Here is a 20,620-nt window from a genome sequence, read left to right as displayed (position 1 = left end):
GGCAAAGCTCACAGCCATCATCAGACGCAGTAGCAAATACCGAGAGCGTGATACGGGGTTACCTCTGTCACCTCCGCCAGGCACTTAAGCGTGACTACAGAGCAGTCACGAACACTACTGACCATCAAAATTGCTACACCACGATGATGACGTGTCTCAGACGCGAAATTTAACCGACAGGAAGAAGATGCTGTGATATGAAAATGAAGAGCTTTTCAGAGCATTCACACAAGATTGGCGCCGGTGGCGACACCTACAACGTGCTGACATGAGGGAAGTTTCCAACCGATTTCTCATACACAAACAGCAGTTGACCGGCGTTGCCTGGTGAAACGTTGTTGTGATGCCTCGTGTAAGGAGGAGAAATGCGTACCATCACGTTTCCGACTTTGATAAAGGTCGGATTGTAACCTATCGCGATTGCGGTTTATCGTATCACGACGTTGCTCCTCGCGTTGCATGACAACAGCCATCTGCACGAACAGTTCGACGACGTTTGCAGCAGCATGCACTATGAGCTCGGAGACCATGGCTGCAGTTACCCTTGACGTTGCATCACAGACAGGAGCGCCTGCGATGGTGTACTCAAGAACGAATGGCAAAACGTCATTTTTCAGATGAATCCAGGTTCTGTTTACAACATCATGATGGTCGCATCCGTGTTTGGCGACATCGCGGTGAACGCACATTGGATGCGTTTATTCGTCACGGCCATACTGGCGTATCACCCGGCGTATGGGGTGCCATTAGTTACACGTCTCGGTCACCTGTTGTTAGCATTGACGGCACTTTGAACAGTGGACGTTACCTTTCAGATATGTTACGGCCCGTGGCTCTACCCTTCATTCGATCCCTGCGGAACCCTACATTTCAGCAGGATAATGCACGACCGCATGTTGCAGGTCCTGTACGGGCCTTTCTGGATATAAAAAATGTTGGACTGCTGCCCCGGCCAGCACAGTCTCCAGATCTCTCACCAATTGAAAACGTCTGGTCAATGGTGGCCGAGCAACTGGCTCGTCACAATACGCCAGTCACTACTCTTGATGAACTGTAGTATCGTGTTGAAGTTGCATGGGCAGCTGTACCTGTACGCGCCATCCAAGCTCTGTTTGACTCAATGCCCAGACGTATCATGGCCGTTATTACGGCCAGAGGTGGTTGTTCTGGATACTGACTTCTCAGGATCTGTGCACCCAAATTGCGTGAAAATATAATCACATGTCAGTTCTAGTATAATATATTCGTCCAATGAATACCCGTTTATCACCTGCATTTCTTCTTAGTGTAGCAATTTTAATGGCCAGTAGTGTAGATGCAAATTGGAAATTTGTGGTAAGGTCTTATGGGACCAAACTGCTGAGGTCATCGGTCCCTAACCTTACACACTACTTATCCTAACTTAAAGTAGCTTACGCTAAGGACTACACACAGACCCATGTCCGAGGGAGGACTCGAACCTCCGAAGAGGGAAGCCGCGCGGACCGTGACAAGACGCCTCAGACCTAGCGGCTACCCCGCGCGGCCACGTAAATGCAGAAGCAGTTGTTGCACAGAGTCGAGTATTAATTGTTTCTACATTCTGTTGTTCGGTGCTTACCTCATTTTGCCAACTAGTTCACACAATGAAGGCTTCCGCGACCGGACGTTCTCAGCTGTTGATGAATTTCTGGTTGTATGGTCATATTCATAGCTCGTGATAGTTTTCCGTTCTTAACGTTTCGTTCAGAGCTGCGCTGAATATCTTCAGAGGTGCTCCTGGTTCTGCTGTGCCTTGCCGAATGAGGGGTCGTACGTTGGAAAGGTACATAAATACTATGGGTAAGGAATGTGGTTGAAATTTACTTCTGATCGGCAAGGATAATCCTTGTCAGTGATAAAACTTAACTATAGCCGATGGTTACAATATCTGCGTTTACATAGCGTCTGTATCTTCACAATAAAATGTCCTCCCGAGTTGCATGCATCTCTGAAGGAACAGACACCGTCACTGACGATTACATTTATGGTAAACACTTGAGACAGATTCGCATTCTGCGACTATGTATTGACGTCAGCTGTTCGTAACAAGTGAAAATTTATGTCGAACCCCAATTTTCCGCTTATAGCTAGCGGTCGCCCTAACCATTTCAGTTATCCGACCTCGTCTCCAGGAATGATCCAGTCTTCCATATGTCACGTATTCACAATCATTATGCTCGCAACATTCGCGATTGCCGCACAAGGAAACAAACATTATTTCGTAATTTTAGCCCGTCGAATGTCTGTAGGACATTGTATCGTGAAGATACAAACACTGTATAAACACATTGTAAAGTTAAAATGACGATAAATCATTTGGCTCCCTTTGGGCGAATCACATATTGTGCCAGCTTAAGGCCTGTGGCTAGGTGACATGGATGTTTGAATGGGTCCGGGAGGCATGTTCGCGTAGCCGAAGTGGATAAAGCGACAGCTCAAGGTAAGTAGAAAATTCGGATTCGAATCCCGGTATGGCACAAATTTCCATGTGTCGCAACAGCTGACGTCAATGCATAGTAGCAGAATGCGAATCTATTTCTTAATGTCGACTATAATTGTCACCTGTCAAATGGAAATCTTATCCATCGATTCTGTCGTGTTTTCTGTTAAAATTGTTGCCATGTTTATATATTTCGTTGGCTTCTATGTAGAGCCTTGGATAATGCCTCATCATTGTAGATAAAATGTTGGTTTCGGAATCTTCACTTTATGATTTCCTGTCTGAAGAGCATGCTCTGCTGCAGCTGATTTTTCTATGAGGGCTATTCGGAGTGAGCTCCTATCGAGCGCGAAGGGAAAACCACAGAGAAAACCCGATGAAGCTTTGCACACAAATGTTGGGCAGCATCTGTAGTTTACTCATCGATTGCGTCACGTCGCTCTTTTCAGTTCTGACAGCACAGTGAGTACGTAAGATCCATATAAAATAGTATGTGCCGCCAAATATGACTGCCTGATGAAAGATTTCACATGATGTGATGCATCCCACATAACATAACGGTTGTGCGTTGCCTTCTCTATGACAATTCTCTCTTGCACTTGGGAGAGCAATGAAGATCTTCCCGCAGCGTTTTCCATGGAAAGTGTTTGATAACACACAACACAGTCCGTAATTGCCAATTGCCCTCACGCCCCCCTCACAGTCAATTCTTCTCACATGAACCGCTGGCTATGAAGGGAATATTTTGGCATAGACAACGAGCTGCAGACCAGCGTAGAGAATTGTTGGAAAGCACAAGAGGCTGCCCTCTATGTTGAGGGTATTTCACAGCAGTAGCTGGAAGGTGTAGCTAACAGTGCAAATAAAATAATTCTGACTTTCCCAGCGATACCAATTTCGAAACAGGTCGGACCTTACTTTCCGAATAGCCCTCGTATTTTTCCCAGCCTGAAAAGCCTTTTATGTTCCTTCAGCCATGTATTCACACTTCTCTTTGTAGTTTCATTATAGATCTTATCATACATACACGGAAATTTACATATTCCGCAGGACGAGAAAGGACGGCGTTTATCCTCGCACATCGGAGTAGTCACAAATTTTCTCCTTTGATATAAAACACGGTCTGGTGTTCTGTTTCTGTAAAATCTTTCTAGTCTGATCAGCCACCTTTATAATAAAAGGGAAAGAAACTTCATGTGTCACATCATCTTCGTACATGACAGAAACCATGCTGGCTTTGGGGGGGGTGGGGGGGTGGGGGGGGGGGGGGAAGGCCACAGATTACGGCTAGCTACGAGCCCACTTTGAAAATGTTTCGTCGCCATTCTTTGTGACTATTTTAGGGACTCATGATCTTCCATCCAGGCTTAAAAGACGAACTTGCTTTCTTAGAAACTACTGTAACTTCTGCTGGAAGATATGCGCAATGTAAGAGAACGCCCATGCAGATTTACAAACTAACGTCCATCACATCGTTCTGCAACAGAATTCTTGAGAATCTTCTAAGTTCGAATAAAATAAATTTACTTTAGACGGTGATGGTTCTGTCCACAAATCAGCACGGATTTGGGAAGCATCGCTTATACGAAACTCAACTTGTCCCATTCTCACACGCTGTCCTGCGAATCTTTCACGAAGGCAACAGGAAGATCCCATATTCCTAGATTTCCGGTAATAGTTTGATACAGTGCCCCACCGCAGACTGCTATCGAAAATACGAGCATACGGAATAGGTTCCCAGATATGTGAGGGACTAGAAGACTTGCTAAGTAATAGAACCCAGTAGGTTGTCCTGGACGGTGAGAGTTCATCAGAGACAAGGGTCTCGTCAGGGATGCTCCAGAGAAGTGTGACACTACCGCTTTTGTTCTCTATCTATAATGGGCGACCATAAAATGTCCGTTTGTTCGAACTTATGTGTCGTATGCGAGACAACTGTGGGGTGTAGTCTGGCATTAGACTACTTCATATAGGCATCGCTTCTTGTAAATCACTGTTGAGTCACATTATCATAAGCACCTTCGACAAATGATGGGCAAAATAATAGTAATATACAAATAAGCCTGTGAGAATTAATGTTAACTCCTTCATCCACGTGTTTAAATCTCTTTATTCAGATGCGACGTGTTTCGGGACACATTGCAACATCATCAGAGGCCACGCCTACGTAACGTGATCTAATGCCAAACAACACAGTGCCTACGCGATGAAGGTAAGAACAGCGAACCCAGCGTCGAAATCACGTAGTTTTGTTCTTTGTGGTGGAGGAAAAACATTTCAGACGCTCCACCACTCAAAATGGCCACAAAAAGCCCTCAGGAGGTGGCAAAAAGGACGTAAATGAAACCATCTGCTATCTTAAGCTGTTGATTCCCGCAGATTTTGCGGCCGAAAACGACAGTTCACAGTGCGATGAGCAACAAGAATACGTTCTTGACAACGTTTGACGCTGCTGCCACTCTCGGGGCGATTCAACCCAGCTCTAACGGCGTTGGAGCTGCAACTCTACTGGATATAATCTAATCCTTTTAGAGGATAGTGTTACAGCAATTTTTGCTCTGCCATGCAGAGTGCAACTACTAGGCACCTTTAAAAACCATCTGACGAAGTTTGAACGTGATCTGAAGCAGCAAGGGCTGTTTATCCTTGTTCAGCCCTCCTGTTTCGCGCCCTCCCGTGGCGACGTGCAACATTAATATGTGAGTGAATAAAATGGCAAAGGGTATCTCTAAGACCCCCCCCCCCCCCTCCCACACACACACATCGGCAACACGTTCGGTGCCACAGAAGCGCCTTTATTGAGCGCGTTACAAATGTACTTGTCGGAGACTTTCACAACCATTCAGCCTCGCGGCTGCTCTAGCTACTGCAGCCAGGGAAACCCTTCGACGCCCCTTAGATGTGCAGAACTATAGACCTATATCTCTAACGTCGATCAGTTGTAGAATTTTGGAACACGTATTACGTTCGAGTATAATGACTCTTCTGAAGACTAGAAATCTACTCTGTAGGAATCAGCATGGGTTTCGAAAAAGAGGATCGTGTGAAACCCAGCTAGCGCTATTCGTCCACGAGACTCAGAGGGCCATAGACACGGGTTCCCAGGTATATGCCGTGTTTCTTGACTTCCACAAGGCGTTTTATACGGTTCCCCACAGTCGTTTAATGAACAAAGTAAGAGCATATGGACTATCAAACCAATTGTGTTATTGGATTGAAGAGTTCCTAGATAACAGAACGAAGCATGTCATTGTCAATGGAGAAAACTCTTCCGAAGTAAGAGTGATTTCAGGTGTGCCGCAGGAGAGTGTCTTAGGACCGTTGTTATTCACAATATATATACGTATAAATGACCTTGTGGATAACATCGGAAGTTCACTGAGGCTTTTTGCGGATGATGCTGTAGTATATCGGGAGGTTGTAACAATGGAAAATTGTACTGAAATGCAGGAGGATCTGCAACGAATTGACGCATGGTGCAGAGAATGGCAACTGAATCTCAATGTAGGCAAGTGTTATGTGTCACGAATACACAGAAAGAAAGATCCTTTAACATTTAGCTGCAATACAGAAGGTCAGCAGCTGGAAGCAGTTAATTCCATAAATTATCTGGGATTAGGCATTAGGAGTGATCTAAAATGGAATGCCCACATAAAATTAATCGTCGGTAAAGCAGATGCCAGACTGGGATTCATTGGAGAAATCCTAAGGAAATGCAGTCCGAAAACAAAGGAAGTAGGTTACAGTACACTTGTTCGCCCACTGCTTGAATACTGCTCACAGGTGTGGGATCCGCACCAGATAGGGTTGATAGAAGAGTTAGAGAAGATGCAACGGGGAGCAGCGCGGTTTGTTACAGGATCATTTAGTAATCTTGAAGGGCTACGGAGATGATAGACTCCAGTGGAAGACTCTGCAAGAGAGACGCTCAGTAGCTCGGTACGGGCTTTTGTTGAAGTTTCGAGAACATACCTTCACCGAGGAGTCGAGCAGTATGTTGCTCCCTCCTACGTATATCTCGCGAAGAGACCATGAGGATAAAATCAGAGAGATTAGAGCCCACACAGAGGCATACCGACAATCCTTCTTTCCACGAACAATACGAGACTGGAATAGAAGGGAGAACCGATAGAGGCACTCAAAGTATCCTCCGCCACACACCGTCAGGTGGCTTGCGGAGTATAGAAGTAGATGTAGAACATATTTAACCCACCTTACATCTCCCATGAACGTCTGAGCTTGAGCCTTTTTTCGCATGTGTCGACACTTTGCTGGGTGAAGCGTCGGTGAGTCTGAGGGTGACGTCGCAGGGTGCCACGCTTTTACACCGTTACAGACGAAAGTTGTAGGCAACTTTGAGTCATATTTCGAACTTATGTACCACAATGTGAGACAATTACGATAAAGTAGTGCTTTGATTGTGTTGCGCTGTGTACATGAGTCCGACACCCTGTTTATTCAGCTAATGAAGAAACCTAGAAATATGAGCTGATGGCAATGGTTTGAAAGGGCTGCGTGGAACAGGAAAGGTCGGCCCACCTTGCCCTTCTTGGTGGTGGAGCCGATCGCCTTCTCGATGTACTCGCGCTCCTCGTACGAGATGCGCGGGTGCTGGGCGGGCGAGTCGTAGATGAGGAAGAACCAGGCGATGCTCCAGACGGTGCCCACCAGGCCAGTAGAGTAGAAGACCGACTCCCAGCCAAAGGAGGCGATCAGCAGCCCGCACACCGGCATCGTGATGGCCGCGCCCAGCGCCGACGCTGTACACACACACACACGCATACATTACACTGGGTAGTCTAAGTCTGTTCCGCTGATCTGGTGTAATTACGATGTGATGATGATGATGAAGTCCCATGCTCCGTGACGGAGCGTAGGGGAACGATGTGAGAGACCCGCACCGCCGACTGGGCAAGGTCCTAGCGGACGTGGTTTACCGTTGCCTTCCTCCGACCGTAACGGGGATGAGTGATGATGATGAGGACGACACAACAACACCCACTCATCTCGAGGAAGAAAAAATCCTTGACGCCGCCGGGTATCGAACCCGGGACCCCGTGCTCGGGAAGCGAGAACGCCACCGCGAGACCACGAGCAGAGGACAGTTACGATGTACTGGTTTCAAAACTGACATTGGGTTTGGTCAATCGGATCAAATTTTTGAATTTTATTTCACAATTTACTTCTTCTACATTAAACTTAGTTTTTCTATTTGTAAATAAAAGAAATGCCTTCAGAAAGAAGACGGTGCAAAAATAATCCCGATTGGGAAACTCGCCGGAGAACGGGGGAGCGGAATACAATAGTGTTGTGTTGTTTTGTAGACCGTAGAATGCTGAAACCTACTGTAGTGCCATGTAGCTACGTCTCTGAATTGAAAGGAAGATGGGGCAGCCATTTTGACTCAGTTTGGAGTATGACTTGTAAGCGAGCGGCTGTCTTTCACGTTTCCAGTTACGTTTTTGTAGCCAGCCGCTGTGCCGGAGCGGTTCTAGGCGATTCAGTCCGAAACTGCGCTGCTACTACGGTCGCAGGTTCGAATCCTATCTCGGGCATGGATGTGTGTTCAAAAATGGTTCAAATGGCTCTGAGCACTATGGGACTTAACTACTGAGGCCATCAGTCCCCTAGAATTTAGAACTACTTAAACCTAACTAACCAAAGGACATTACACACATCCATGTCCGAGGCAGGATTCGAACCTGCGACCGTAGCGGTCCGGCGGATCCAGACTGCAGCGCCTAGAACCGCTCGGCCACTCCTGCCGGCTGTGTGTGATGTCCTTAGGTTAGTTAGGTTTAAGTAGTTCTTAGTGTAGGGGGCTGATGACCTCAGATGTTAAGTCCCATTATGCTTAGAGCCATTTGAACCATTTGCGTTTTTGTAACTTTAGGTGAATTTAAACGCAAGATAAACCGACAAATCTTAATTGTATCCCCTTAATTGATAGGCAGTCTTATAGTGTATACCATTCGCTACACTTTAGTTACAAAACACGTTTAAATCTGTCACTTATTATATTCCATAAAAGTAGTTAACCTGAAATATGCTCATGGGGCGGAATGGAACGGGGCAGAATGGGATAGTGTACCGTTCTGCCACTTGATTTTTTGATGCAAGTAGATTTCGAAATACACATTTCTTTTTATCTTGTTTTTCCAGACGGACTGAACTTACCTTAGAAAGACTAATAGATAGCAATGATATATTAAATCAATCGAAATATCACCATCAACAGCTTTATCTTCTGAAATTGGAGTTTTAAAACCATCCATGGAATTCAAGTGCCCATATGTCAACGTTGGAAAGATACGATCGTAAAGCTAAGAATAATACCAACAATAGAACTGACGAATCAGAGGGGAAATTTAAAATGTCCTCACAGCAGAACAAAACGCCGATCTAGCAGCATAACTGATGTCAAAGGAGAGAAGACATTTTAGTCCAACGATGCAACATCTCATTGTCAGATCATTAGGTTACCATGTGGCAGAAAGAAATGGCTTACGACAAAGCTTTGACAAGAAACTTCTCTTTCTCTGCAGGAATGGATTATAGGATTTATTACTAGGTATACTGTGTTGCCTACTCGCATGCCAAAAGATACACCTGGAGCACGAGCGATGGGATTCAATAAAGTAACACTAACAGTAACTTCGTATTAAGCATTAAAAATAATTCTACATTTTTCACAATGACGTTGAAATATTTTCTTATTATTAACGAATTTTCGATATTCCTTAGTCTAAATTGTTTATTAAACAACTTTTTATCTTAGTTTTAATATTATATTCCTAATAATTACAATGTTTATGCAATATTTTCATAAAAAACTGCCTTATCCAAGCCTGCCACGTGGGTGGGACAGAACTGAAACATGCAGGAATTTCTTTGAAAAACATAAACAATACATAACATACAGCTTTAAGGGATTTTCAAGTATAGTTAGTTAGATGTTTTACACCTTTAACAAGCATTTTCTTGTGTTCCATTATTTTATGAAAATTAGCACCATAATGGTGCTCAACAATAGAGATACAAATAGAAAATAACTCTCTGGGAATGGCCAATGCTTCAGGCATGAGGATAATCCTGAAAACTTGGGAGTTTAATTAGGTAGCATTCTTACGTATAATTTGCTTCTAGAAGATACAAAACAATAATTAAAATCCTGTAATGCTGACGTGTTTAAACCATCTGGAACGACATGGGTTTATGGAGGACTTAAGCAGTAGCCCTTGTGTACAACGTGGGCGAATATTTTTCGCCAGTCTGGATGAGAAGTGCACAAGTAGTTAAAGTGGACGATCAACTGAAGGAAACACTGCGGATATTTAGGGAACATTCAAGGCCACACTATGTGCCTGGCTCCCGGTCCTAGGAAACATAGAGCCCCCTTAAATTAGGCCGTCTCAGTTAGTCGCAAGATCGCACAGAAAACTCCTAGACACCACAGAACTCCCAATACACCAGGATCTAGCACCTACAAACAGACTTAACTCAGAGTCATCTTTATGGAAAATCGGCGGGAATTGAAAGCTTCGACTCGAAGGCAGCTTGAGGACGTAAGAACCGAAACTTTGTGGACGACTTCAACAAGAAGATCGATGGATTCAACCTCTCGAGCAAATTGTGGACAGCTTTGAACCTTGTGAGTACGAGTGTAAACAACAAGTGTGTAACGAACAAATGGGGCCCTATTGGACAGTCCTGAATGAGAGTGCGAGGAAATCCAGTCTATAGCCCTTCGTGTGTGAAGTGCATGGATATGAAGATGATCTGAAGGACATGCACAGACTCCCCGACTCAGTCACAAGTGGCTCAAGAGTAAACAATATTGAAATTCAGTATAGAGCTGTTACAATATTTTAATTAATACATTATGTGACGAATGCCTTTGTAAATGCCAACAGAGTAAATTAATAACTAACAGCAACAAACGATCACTCAGATGCGCATTGTTGCACAATGGCAACCATTACGCCCCTCTACGGCTCACTTGACTATACTGGAGGAGAAGTATGAAGCGGTGAAGTACGTGGTAAAAATTTCGACGAGTTGCCATTAAAAAAATTATAAAATTTCGTACCCAAAAATCATGGAGTAGATACTTGAAAATGGCTAACGGCCAAAATTAGGCGTTAGTGATGTAAACAACAGTGATTATACAGGTATAACAGCCAAGGTGGAAGATGCAATTGCCCTTTGTCTGTTCAGTTACCGTTTCACATCGAAATTCAACTCTTCTTCATTCTGGAAAAGCCTGACGCACACAGTGGTTTCTTCATCCAAACAGGAACACCCCCTGGGAAAGCTTCCTGCAACGGTTCGCCCTAGCCCCCCGTAACCTCATCAGGACATTTCGAGGGTACGCTCCTGTGGATACTTACCAGCGTAGTCTGTTAGCACCACACACCATGGAAGTTCCGAAAAACACTAAGCATCGCCCTTGCCTGATAATGGTTGTGTTTTCGCCTTTTTTGGCGATGGTGAATACACTCGTTTCCGCTGCTTGCTTTGTTTCTTTTGTTCGGCTTGGTAATGATACACCCAGCACTCGTCCAGGGTGATTCGGTGGGTCAAACAAGACCTCTGGCTTTGCCTCACAAACGTGAAACATTTCCGCTACTGCCTCGATTCGGTAGACGTTGAACGGGCATGAGGGAAAAAAAACGCTCTCAGCACTATGGGACTCAACTGCTGTGGTCATCAGTCCCCTAGAACTTAGAACTAATAAACCTAACTAACCTAAGGACATCACACACATCCATGCCCGAGGCAGGATTCGAACCTGCGACCATAGCAGTCGCACGGTTCCGGACTGCGCGTCTAGAACCGCGAGACCACCGCGGCCGGCGGGCATGAGGAGTCAGGAAACTCTGCGAGCGGCGCCGTTTGTGATGTCAAAATGACGTGCAAAATGTTGAAAATTGGTCTATAACTGATTTTAACTTTTTGCACTATCTCTTCGGTTGTGGTACGGTGATCTTCGAGCACTAGGGCCTCTGCTTCTGTTGTGATTCCGAGGTTCATCAAAGAGACATAGTCTGCCACATACTTCTCCCTAACTGCTGCCATATCATGGTGCACTGTTGCTGCACACTCCCAGCAACTCTGCACGGATTGTTGCAGTGTTATCCCACTTCAAATGTAGAAAACTAATTACTGCCCAATATTTCAATTCATCAATGGGATACGCAATATTATTTTGGTGCGCGACGGCACTGCCCATGAATATTCCATTGTGTACCAAAACTGAAAAAAAAGCTACTCAGCTTTATTTTTTGGATGTGACAATTAAAATTTTGCACTACCCCTCGTAATAGACATTTTCGATGGTCACCAAAGAAATAAAAGAGATAACCGTTCTTTAACTATAAATACTGTGTTCTGAGATTCCTAGGAGCACTTTTGGGTTACCTTAGCACTTACATTACGAGAGCGTGCTGAAAGGCAATGCCTCCGAATTTTTTATGCGAAAACTATTACAGCTCTTTAAACAAAACACACGTTATTGACATCCTACATCTTGATTTTGCATGTCTACATATTTATTTCTCAACATAGTAATCTAGGCGACGAACAGATTTCTCCCCGCGAGAGACCAGTTTGTTTATACTGTCACTGTAGAATGTTGACCTTAATTGACACAGCCACAATCTTACGTCTGCCGGCACCGCTTTATCACCATTGAAGTGAAGTCCTCGAAAGTGTTCTTTAAGTTTTGGAAACAGATGAAAATCGAGTGGAGCCATGTCGAGAATATGTGGAAGTTGTTCCGAAAACAGTGAACCCTAGGCGTCGTATTGTTGCAGATCTCACAGCGCTTGTGTATGGTTTGGCATTGTCATGCTGAAAGAGAGGGCGGTCCATGTGTGGACGAATTATTCGAATTCGTGGTTTTAGTTTCCTAAGGGGTCTCTCACGCGCCGACATAGTTACATTACACACCGCCATGTTCACCGGAGCCCTTTGGTGGCAGAGGGTCGCAACTTGCGTCAGCAAAGCGGGAACGTTGATGAGTAATATCCATTATTCGGAGGCATTTCTTCTTAGCACGGCCTCATACTTGCAAATAAAGGACTGCGTTTTTGCCCTTACGTTTTCATTTCCCATGCTTTGTGTGTGGACTCAATAACACATCTCCAACTTAGCGCCGCGCGTGGTTGCCGTGCGGTCTGAGGCGCCTGGCCACTGTTCGCGCGGCTACCCCCGTCGGAGGTTCGAGTCCTCCCTTGGGCATGGGTGTGTGTGTTGTCCTTAGAGTAAGTTAGTTTAAATTAGATTAAGTAGTGTGTAAGCGCAGGGACCGATGACCTCAGCAGTTTGGTTCCATAGCACTTACCACAAATTTTCAAAATGTCCAATTTAACCTCCCTCTCCACGCCAGCATCCACTCCGCTGCTACCGCTACAGTTCCCACGACTCCGCATTTAACCAAGAAGCAAGTTTAAGTACTGTGGACAGCAAGGTCGTGACATGCAGTACATTGAAATCTTATCTCGTGCCTCATCAAATGCTTCCAAATGATCGGATATTACACTGCATGCCATCGACATAATCAACTTTGTTTTGCTTGCACGTCCCGTCACTTTTTACAAGAGGCCAAAGTACAACCATAGGGGCTTCTGGGCAAGTACATAAAGTGGGCCCCCCTCCTTCTTTTGCATGGTCACCCCCATAGTACTCCACTCCATTGCCAACTCAACAAAACATCGCCCTCAAGTAGTCTCTTACAGCCAGACAGCCTGCTGCCCCCCTCCCCCCCCCCCCCCTCCCATGCAAACACTACAATACACCATTTCCATAGCTGCTCCCCTCCCCCTCGAACCAAAAAGTGAAATAAATAAGAAAACCTTAAAAATCACTCTATTTTACTTTAAATAATTTGGTGAGGCGAAATATGTTCCAATTTTTGCCTGAACGTCCGTGAAACAGCTGTTCGTTCTTGCATCTTGTACGTAACAAATACTGCCCACATACAAGGTAAATTGCAGTGAAATATAAAATCAAACTATTTTTCTGGGAATTTTTATTTAACTAAGGAGACAACCTCTTACGTTAAGAATAAATGCATGAACCACCAATAAAGGTCAACAACTGAATAATTTCGCAGAAAGTGAAAAATTTAGTACTGTACTGCACCACAAAACAAGTTCATATAGGTAATTTCAAAATAGTCCTTCAGTGTAAAAATCCTTGTAAAAATGTGAGCTGCTAATGTTATGTAAGTTAGTGAGGAAAATAATTATCTTAATTAAATGAGTTTTCAGTTCTTCTTGTATATGCAAAATGGTCTATTATTTTAGAAACATCACATGTTCATTGTCTTAAGTTTCTGCATAGGTTTAGACGTCTACCTCAGGGATGTCAAGCCTTGTAGCTTACCTGAGCCACATAGGAAGAAGACGAATATCTTTGAGCCACACATAATATGCTTAACACTAACAATAATCGCTGAGCAAAGAAAAGTGTGTTTGTGTGTGTGTGGGGGGGGGGGGGGGTGGGATTGACCAAGGAGGGAATACCAAATTGAAAGTATTCGATTTATCATAACTTTATATAAACGGAATTTTATAGAATTTTTCTTTCGGCGATCGTGTGATAGATGTCAACCTCTTGGGACTTGCTGACACATGCTTTGGGCCACCCGCGGCTCCTTGAGATGCAGGTTGGGCACCCCTTGTCTACATTTTCATCTATACTCTGATAGCAAACAGCTTGACAGATTTCACTTCTTGTTGAACGACACATTAAAGTCTATTCCCGTTTCATTCGTGGGCGGAGCGTGTGGAGAATGAATGCTTCTGCGCCACTGTGCGAGCTTTTGTTTCTATTATTTTATTCGCACGATCTCTGTGGTATAGCTGCTTGGGCGACTGAGGAACATTCGTGGTTTCTGCTGTGAAAGATGGGTCTTGGATTTTTCCAAAGGCGTTCTTGAGAGATGAGCCGCGTATTGGTTCGAGTACTGCTACTTAAGATGTTCCAACACCTCTGTCACACTCTACCGCCAGCTGGACAGGCCTGTGGACATTCACGCCAGCCTTCGCCTACTGATAGCACTGTCCGACCTTATATCAAGTGTTTGTAGCTTGGGAAAAGAATGTTCAGTTTTGCTAACAGCCGCTACTTCGGCTAGACGTATCAGAATGGCTTTAAATATGTTCCTTATTAACGTTATCTGTGCTGGAAACAGAAGAGAAATATCAGAAGATAATTTCGGTGAAAATCTTAAATGCTTCATTTTAAGATCGTCGTCTCAGGTGGTAGATATGAAAAAAAAAAAAAACATTGTAATGCTACTACGCGTCTGTAATATACACTCCTGGAAATTGAAATAAGAACACCGTGAATTCATTGTCCCAGGAAGAGGAAACTTTATTGACACATTCCTGGGGTCAGATACATCACATGATCACACTGACAGAACCACAGGCACATAGACACAGGCAACAGAGCATGCACAATGTCGGCACTAGTACAGTGTATATCCACCTTTCGCAGCAATGCAGGCTGCTATTCTCCCATGGAGACGATCGTAGAGATGCTGGATGTAGTCCTGTGGAACGGCTTGCCATGCCATTTTAACCTGGCGCCTCAGCTGGACGTGCAGACCGCGTGAAACGACCCTACATCCAGTCCCAAACATGCTCAATGGGGGACAGATCCGGAGATCTTGCTCGCCAGGGTTGTTGACTTACACCTTCTAGAGCACGTTCGGTGGCACGGGATACATGCGGACGTGCATTGTCCTGTTGGAACAGCAAGTTCCCTTGCCGGTCTAGGAATGGTAGAACGATGGGTTCGATGACGGTTTGGATGTACCGTGCACTATTCAGTGTCCCCTCGACGATCACCAGAGGTGTACGGCCAGTGTAGGAGATCGCTCCCCACACCATGATGCGGGTGTTGGCCCTGTGTGCCTCGGTCGTATGCAGTCCTGATTGTGGCGCTCACCTGCACGGCGTCAAACACGCATACGACCATCATTGGCACCAAGGCAGAAGCGACTCTCATCGCTGAAGACGACACGTCTCCATTCGTCCCTCCATTCACGCCTGTCGCGACACCACTGGAGGCGGGCTGCACGATGTTGGGGCGTGAGCGGAAGACGGCCTAACGGTGTGCGGGACCGTAGCCCAGCTTCATGGAGACGGTTGCGAATGGTCCTCGCCGATACCCCAGGAGCAACAGTGTCCCTAATTTGCTGGGAAGTGGCGGTGCGGTCCCCTGCGGCACTGCGTAGGATCCTACGGTCTTGGCGTGCATCCGTGCGTCGCTGCGGTCCGGTCCCAGGTCGAGGAGCACGTGCACCTTCCGCCGACCACTGGCGACAACATCGATGTACTGTGGAGACCTCACGCCCCACGTGTGGAGCAATTCGGCGGTACGTCCACCCGGCCTCCCGCATGCCTACTATACGCCCTCGCTCAAAGTCCGTCAACTGCACATACGGTTCACGTCCACGCTGTCGCGGCATGCTACCAGTGTTAAAGACTGCGATGGATCTCCGTATGCTACGGCAAACTGGCTGACACTGACGGCGGCGGTGCACAAATGCTGCGCAGCTAGCGCCATTCGACGGCCAACACCGCGGTTCCTGGTGTGTCAGCTGTGCCGTGCGTGTGATCATTGCTTGTACAGCCCTCTCGCAGTGTCCGGAGCAAGTATGGTGGGTCTGACACACCGGTGTCAATGTGTTCTTTTTCCATTTCCAGGAGTGTACTTCATTCCTTCTTTTTCCTTAATCTCATACCTACGTTACGTCGGTATGGGTATTATTGCATTTGGCGTTGTTAATGTTAGAGGGTAGCCAGACATCATTCCTGTTACCACCATTTTGTCCCGCCCCCTCCCCACTCGCCATTGCCCCTAATGAAGATCAGAAAAAAAACTTAATAATATTCTTTTGTAGCATTTATACAGCCTTGAGTCACACAGATGGTATCAAAACTGGTTTAGGTTGCTTACAAAGAGATCATTAGATTTTTTTGCATAAAAGAAAGAAAAAAAGGGAATAATAAAATAGTAGGAAACTCAAACACAAACTGAAACCAATTTCTACACAGAGCTACTTGCATCTAAATATGTTACGCGGTAAACTCGCCAAAATAAAACCAAAGGATGCAGGAGACTCAATGTAAATGGCGTACTGCTTGTTCTATAAAATCACGGGAATGCAGCCGATCCAGTAACACTCTTCTCTTAAAAGAGACTTCTTCGATACTGGTGGATTCCTATAATTTTCTACCTCCTCGTTGATTGGTGGAACTGAAGGCTTTAATGTTGCAAGAAGGGAGCAAGTTCACGCTAGAAAATAGCTCCCACTCAACTGCATAATCACAATGGAGTAAACTATAGATGGACACCGAGGCTACTGAAGCAAACTTCCCTTTGTAACGTGCATGTCTAGAGATGACCAAGAGGCAATTGAATGTCAAGAGCCCCTGTGTATGTACAGATATGCAACACGCCTATCGTTAAGGCTTTTGTGAAGCGGCGATTACGGCGTTAAACGTGAGAATAATGCAACATACGCTAGTAGTTGCACTTGAGAATATGAGTTACAAACATGTCTTCCAAGTTGTGATAACTTGTATAATTCTACGAACAATGTATTTAAAATAATAGCAAATTTTATTATACTGCTACCACTAGTAAGCCTCATAGAACCGGTAAACTTATCACTATACGTAAACGATTTATAAGTTAGTGTCAGACTATTCGCTGAAGATGCTTTCGTCTACAAGAAAGTATATTCACTAGATGAGGGTAAGAAGACGCAGAACGACTTGGACAGTATTTCCATTTGGTGCAATGTATGACAACACTGTAGATGTGGATAAATGCAATACCATGATCTTAACAAAGACAAGTAGTATCAGATTGAAAAATTCGAGAAAATCTTCTAGAATCCTTCAACTCGTTTGAATATCCTGCAGCAACACCACTAAGTCGAATACGTGAAATCATTAAAAGGAAGGCGAATGGAAAACTTAGGGGTACTGATAAGGTTGTAGGAAAGTGTGGTGCATCTGAAAAAAAAACCTCGTATGAAAGAAGCTAGTGTGAGAAATTCTAGAATATTGCTCTAGCATTTCGATCCCCTATAAAGATGACGTGACAGCAAACAGTAGAGAATCCAGAGTTGCGCTGATAGGATCGTACTAGCTCAGCAGAGGGTGTATGAAATCCTAACAGAGAGGCTGCTACGCTTTAAGTGCGAGTCTCAGAAAGACCTTCTTGTGAAACTCTGTTGGGAAAATTTGTAGAACAGGTATCCAGAAAGACAGTACAATAACTCTGTAACTTCCATCGTATATCCTGCACAGGAATGGTGTGAATGAAATGAGAGGTTGTGGCACATGCCGAGACATACAGAAGGTCATTTCTCCCTCGCTTCACGCAGGAATAGAGTACGATAGGATATCGTTCGTTTTGGCCCAAAGTGGCCTTCTCTGCGCACTGTACGGCTGCTTGTGTAGTTATACGTAAATGTGGGAATAATGCAGGATGGGAAATATAAAACTGGCCCGGAAAAATTTCGTACACCGTAATATGGGCAACCTAATTACGCCATCCGCAGCTGGAGCAGTTGGTGTAATTTGGCGTACCTATCTTACGGCGCAGGAAATTTTTCCAGACCAGTTTTATATTACCTATTCCGTATTACCTTTGTGCTTAATTTTGTTATATTTCCAATTATTTCCTAATAGAAAGTAAACTATTTTACCTATGAAGTATTTCAGATACAGGTATTGACTGGAAATATTGCTCGGATCGTGCTTTACAGTGAGTTTTGAGATTTCAGAAACTGAATTTTTGTGGTAAATTCCTCTGGGACCAAACAGCTGAGGTCATCGGTCCCTAGGCGTACACACTACTTAATCTAACTTAAACTATCTTACACTAAGGACAACACACACACACCCACGCCTGGGGGAAGACTCTAACCTCCGACGGGGGTAGCCGAGCGAACCGTGGCAAGGCGGCTAGACCGGGCGGCTACCCCGCGCAGCTGCGAAAGTGAAAATATTGTTCTTTGATTAATGTGAGTTTGTTGTAAGAATAACTCCCATTTCTGTAAAGCATAAATACATGTCACGCAAGCCGTTTTACGTTCAAAGATGGCACTTAGTCAGCTTTCACTACAATCTCTCTGGCTCCGAATCTTGCTGCATTTCTCCTCCCCCCCCCCCCCCTCCCCCCGTTTGCTTTACCCATAGTATGTCCCACAAAAGCAGTAGACCTTCTGGTGTGCACTCACCCATGGTGTTGGCGATGAACTTGCTGCGCTCCATAGGTGGAATCCACTTGGCCACCATGGGGTGAATGGACGGCCACGTCACTCCCTGTAAACAGGAGACGGTATTCATACAACAATTACAGTGCTGTAACTCTTTTACCTGGAAAGCTACAATACTAACGTGTGGTACTATCAGGTCCCTTATTACAGATTTACTCACACGATTTACAATCCATTTTTTTGTTTACCACTTCCTTTGGTAACAATGTTAAGACATGAGACTTTCTCTTTCATCTATCCTGACATCATACGTAACTTTGTTACAGATGAAACATCACTCCCAAGTTTATGGTTAAAAAGTATAATTTAATTGAATGAAAACATTTATTGTACTACTACTACAACAACAACAACAACTACTACTACTACTACTACTACTAATAATAATAATAATAATAATCTTAGTTGAACCTATAACTGACTATCGAATTTAATGCTGCTGAAACCATTAAGAGGTGCTACCTTTATGGCTGCCGTAAAACAATATCAGACTTTTTAGCTGCTATACGTTGATCGGCATGAATGTTGGGCCCGAAGCTGTCTCGTGGCCGATTCCGTGGTCTAGGGGAGGCATACGTATCTCGAAAAGCAAGCATCGTGTGTCCGCTTCCCTGTCAGGTATTGCTATGACTGTCATTCCTGTGCGTGTCCTCTAAATATAATACCTTGTAATTCATGGAACGGAATGTATTCGATTCTTACTTCAGCTTTTAAATAGCTTGATTCATGGATGATGTCAGGAGTCCAAGTAACAATAATTATTTAAAACAATCAATGTACACATGTTGATTGAACCAAAGCAGTTACCAAGTCTGAAACTGGTTGTTTCTTGGATTTCTTGTCACGTCAGAATTGTTCGTAAACTCAAGCTTTCAACGACTTCCACTGTCTTCATCCTCAGGAATTATCTGTCGAACAAATACCCCGTGCGACACTTTCGTATTTAGTTGACCAAACTATGTTTGGGAACGCCACGAAGTCACGAATCTTCCATTATCTACAAGAGATTATGTCGATATCTGTGACTAAGGAACATTGGTGGCGATGTTGATTATGTTGATGGTAGAGAACTCGCTTGCTTCTCTATAGCGTTTCAGCATTTGGCGCTCGTTTCCGTGCACTACTAATTGAACAGCAACTGTCCCGCTTTCAGTTATTGTTGCACGTTATGATTTTAACGGCTTCTTTGATGACAAAATTCCCACAAATAGAAGCATGGCATAAGATTTTCGTATCAAATGAAATGGTATGTTTATTATGACGCTGTGTTCAGGAACAGTAGACTTGTCTAAATCGCGATATTTAATGTCGCGCCGGTGCTTTGCGCAGCTTTCTGGAAGCTGTACTTATAGTAGAGTGATCAACGTAACTGATACCTCTTTCATAAGGAATTTTCCAAACTCTGAGACCAAGGTTGCCATTTACTGGGCGCCTCAGTTATTGAATTTTCTTAGGTGGTGAGAAAATGGACTGAATACCTTGTCTGGGCACGACCCTCCCTGTGACGACAGTGTAAGTCGCTGAAAACCTGAGTTTACAAACAAATCAGACGCAGAAAGAAAGTCGAAAAACATTTATCTAAAATGTTGACGCGAAAGGGCGTTTTCAAGTTTGACTAATTTGTAACTCCCTCATGATGTGGATATTAACGACAAAAAGAGTCCAGGAGCAGCTGAACATGAGTTTAGCTATTAAAAATGTGCGTTTGGTGAAAACTGAGGTCATCTCTTTCAGAATCTCAAGAGGGTTTTGCCTACAAATCCGGGATGCTGTGCTCAAAGTGACATAAATTAAAGTAACTTCATTGTATGACTATCATAAGTGCTTTATGAATGTAGGCGATCATTATC

At 44.4% G+C, this 20,620-nt stretch overlaps 1 protein-coding gene across 1 annotated transcript in view; it reads right to left on the bottom strand.

Annotated features, from left to right (window-relative positions):
* LOC126334968 (sialin) overlaps nucleotides 1-20,620 on the bottom strand; it is a 375,208-nt gene that overhangs the window by 53,348 nt on the left and 301,240 nt on the right. The window contains exons 6-7 of the mRNA XM_049997753.1: nucleotides 18,732-18,816; nucleotides 7,001-7,221 (exon numbers count right to left, since the gene is read on the bottom strand). Coding sequence (XP_049853710.1) covers nucleotides 7,001-7,221; nucleotides 18,732-18,816 — 306 coding nt within the window. The remainder of the gene's footprint in view (nucleotides 1-7,000; nucleotides 7,222-18,731; nucleotides 18,817-20,620) is intronic.

Source organism: Schistocerca gregaria, chromosome 2 (genome assembly GCF_023897955.1).
Source record: "Schistocerca gregaria isolate iqSchGreg1 chromosome 2, iqSchGreg1.2, whole genome shotgun sequence".
NCBI classification, from domain to species: domain Eukaryota; kingdom Metazoa; phylum Arthropoda; class Insecta; order Orthoptera; family Acrididae; genus Schistocerca; species Schistocerca gregaria.
This window is presented reverse-complemented; position numbering and strand designations above follow the sequence as displayed.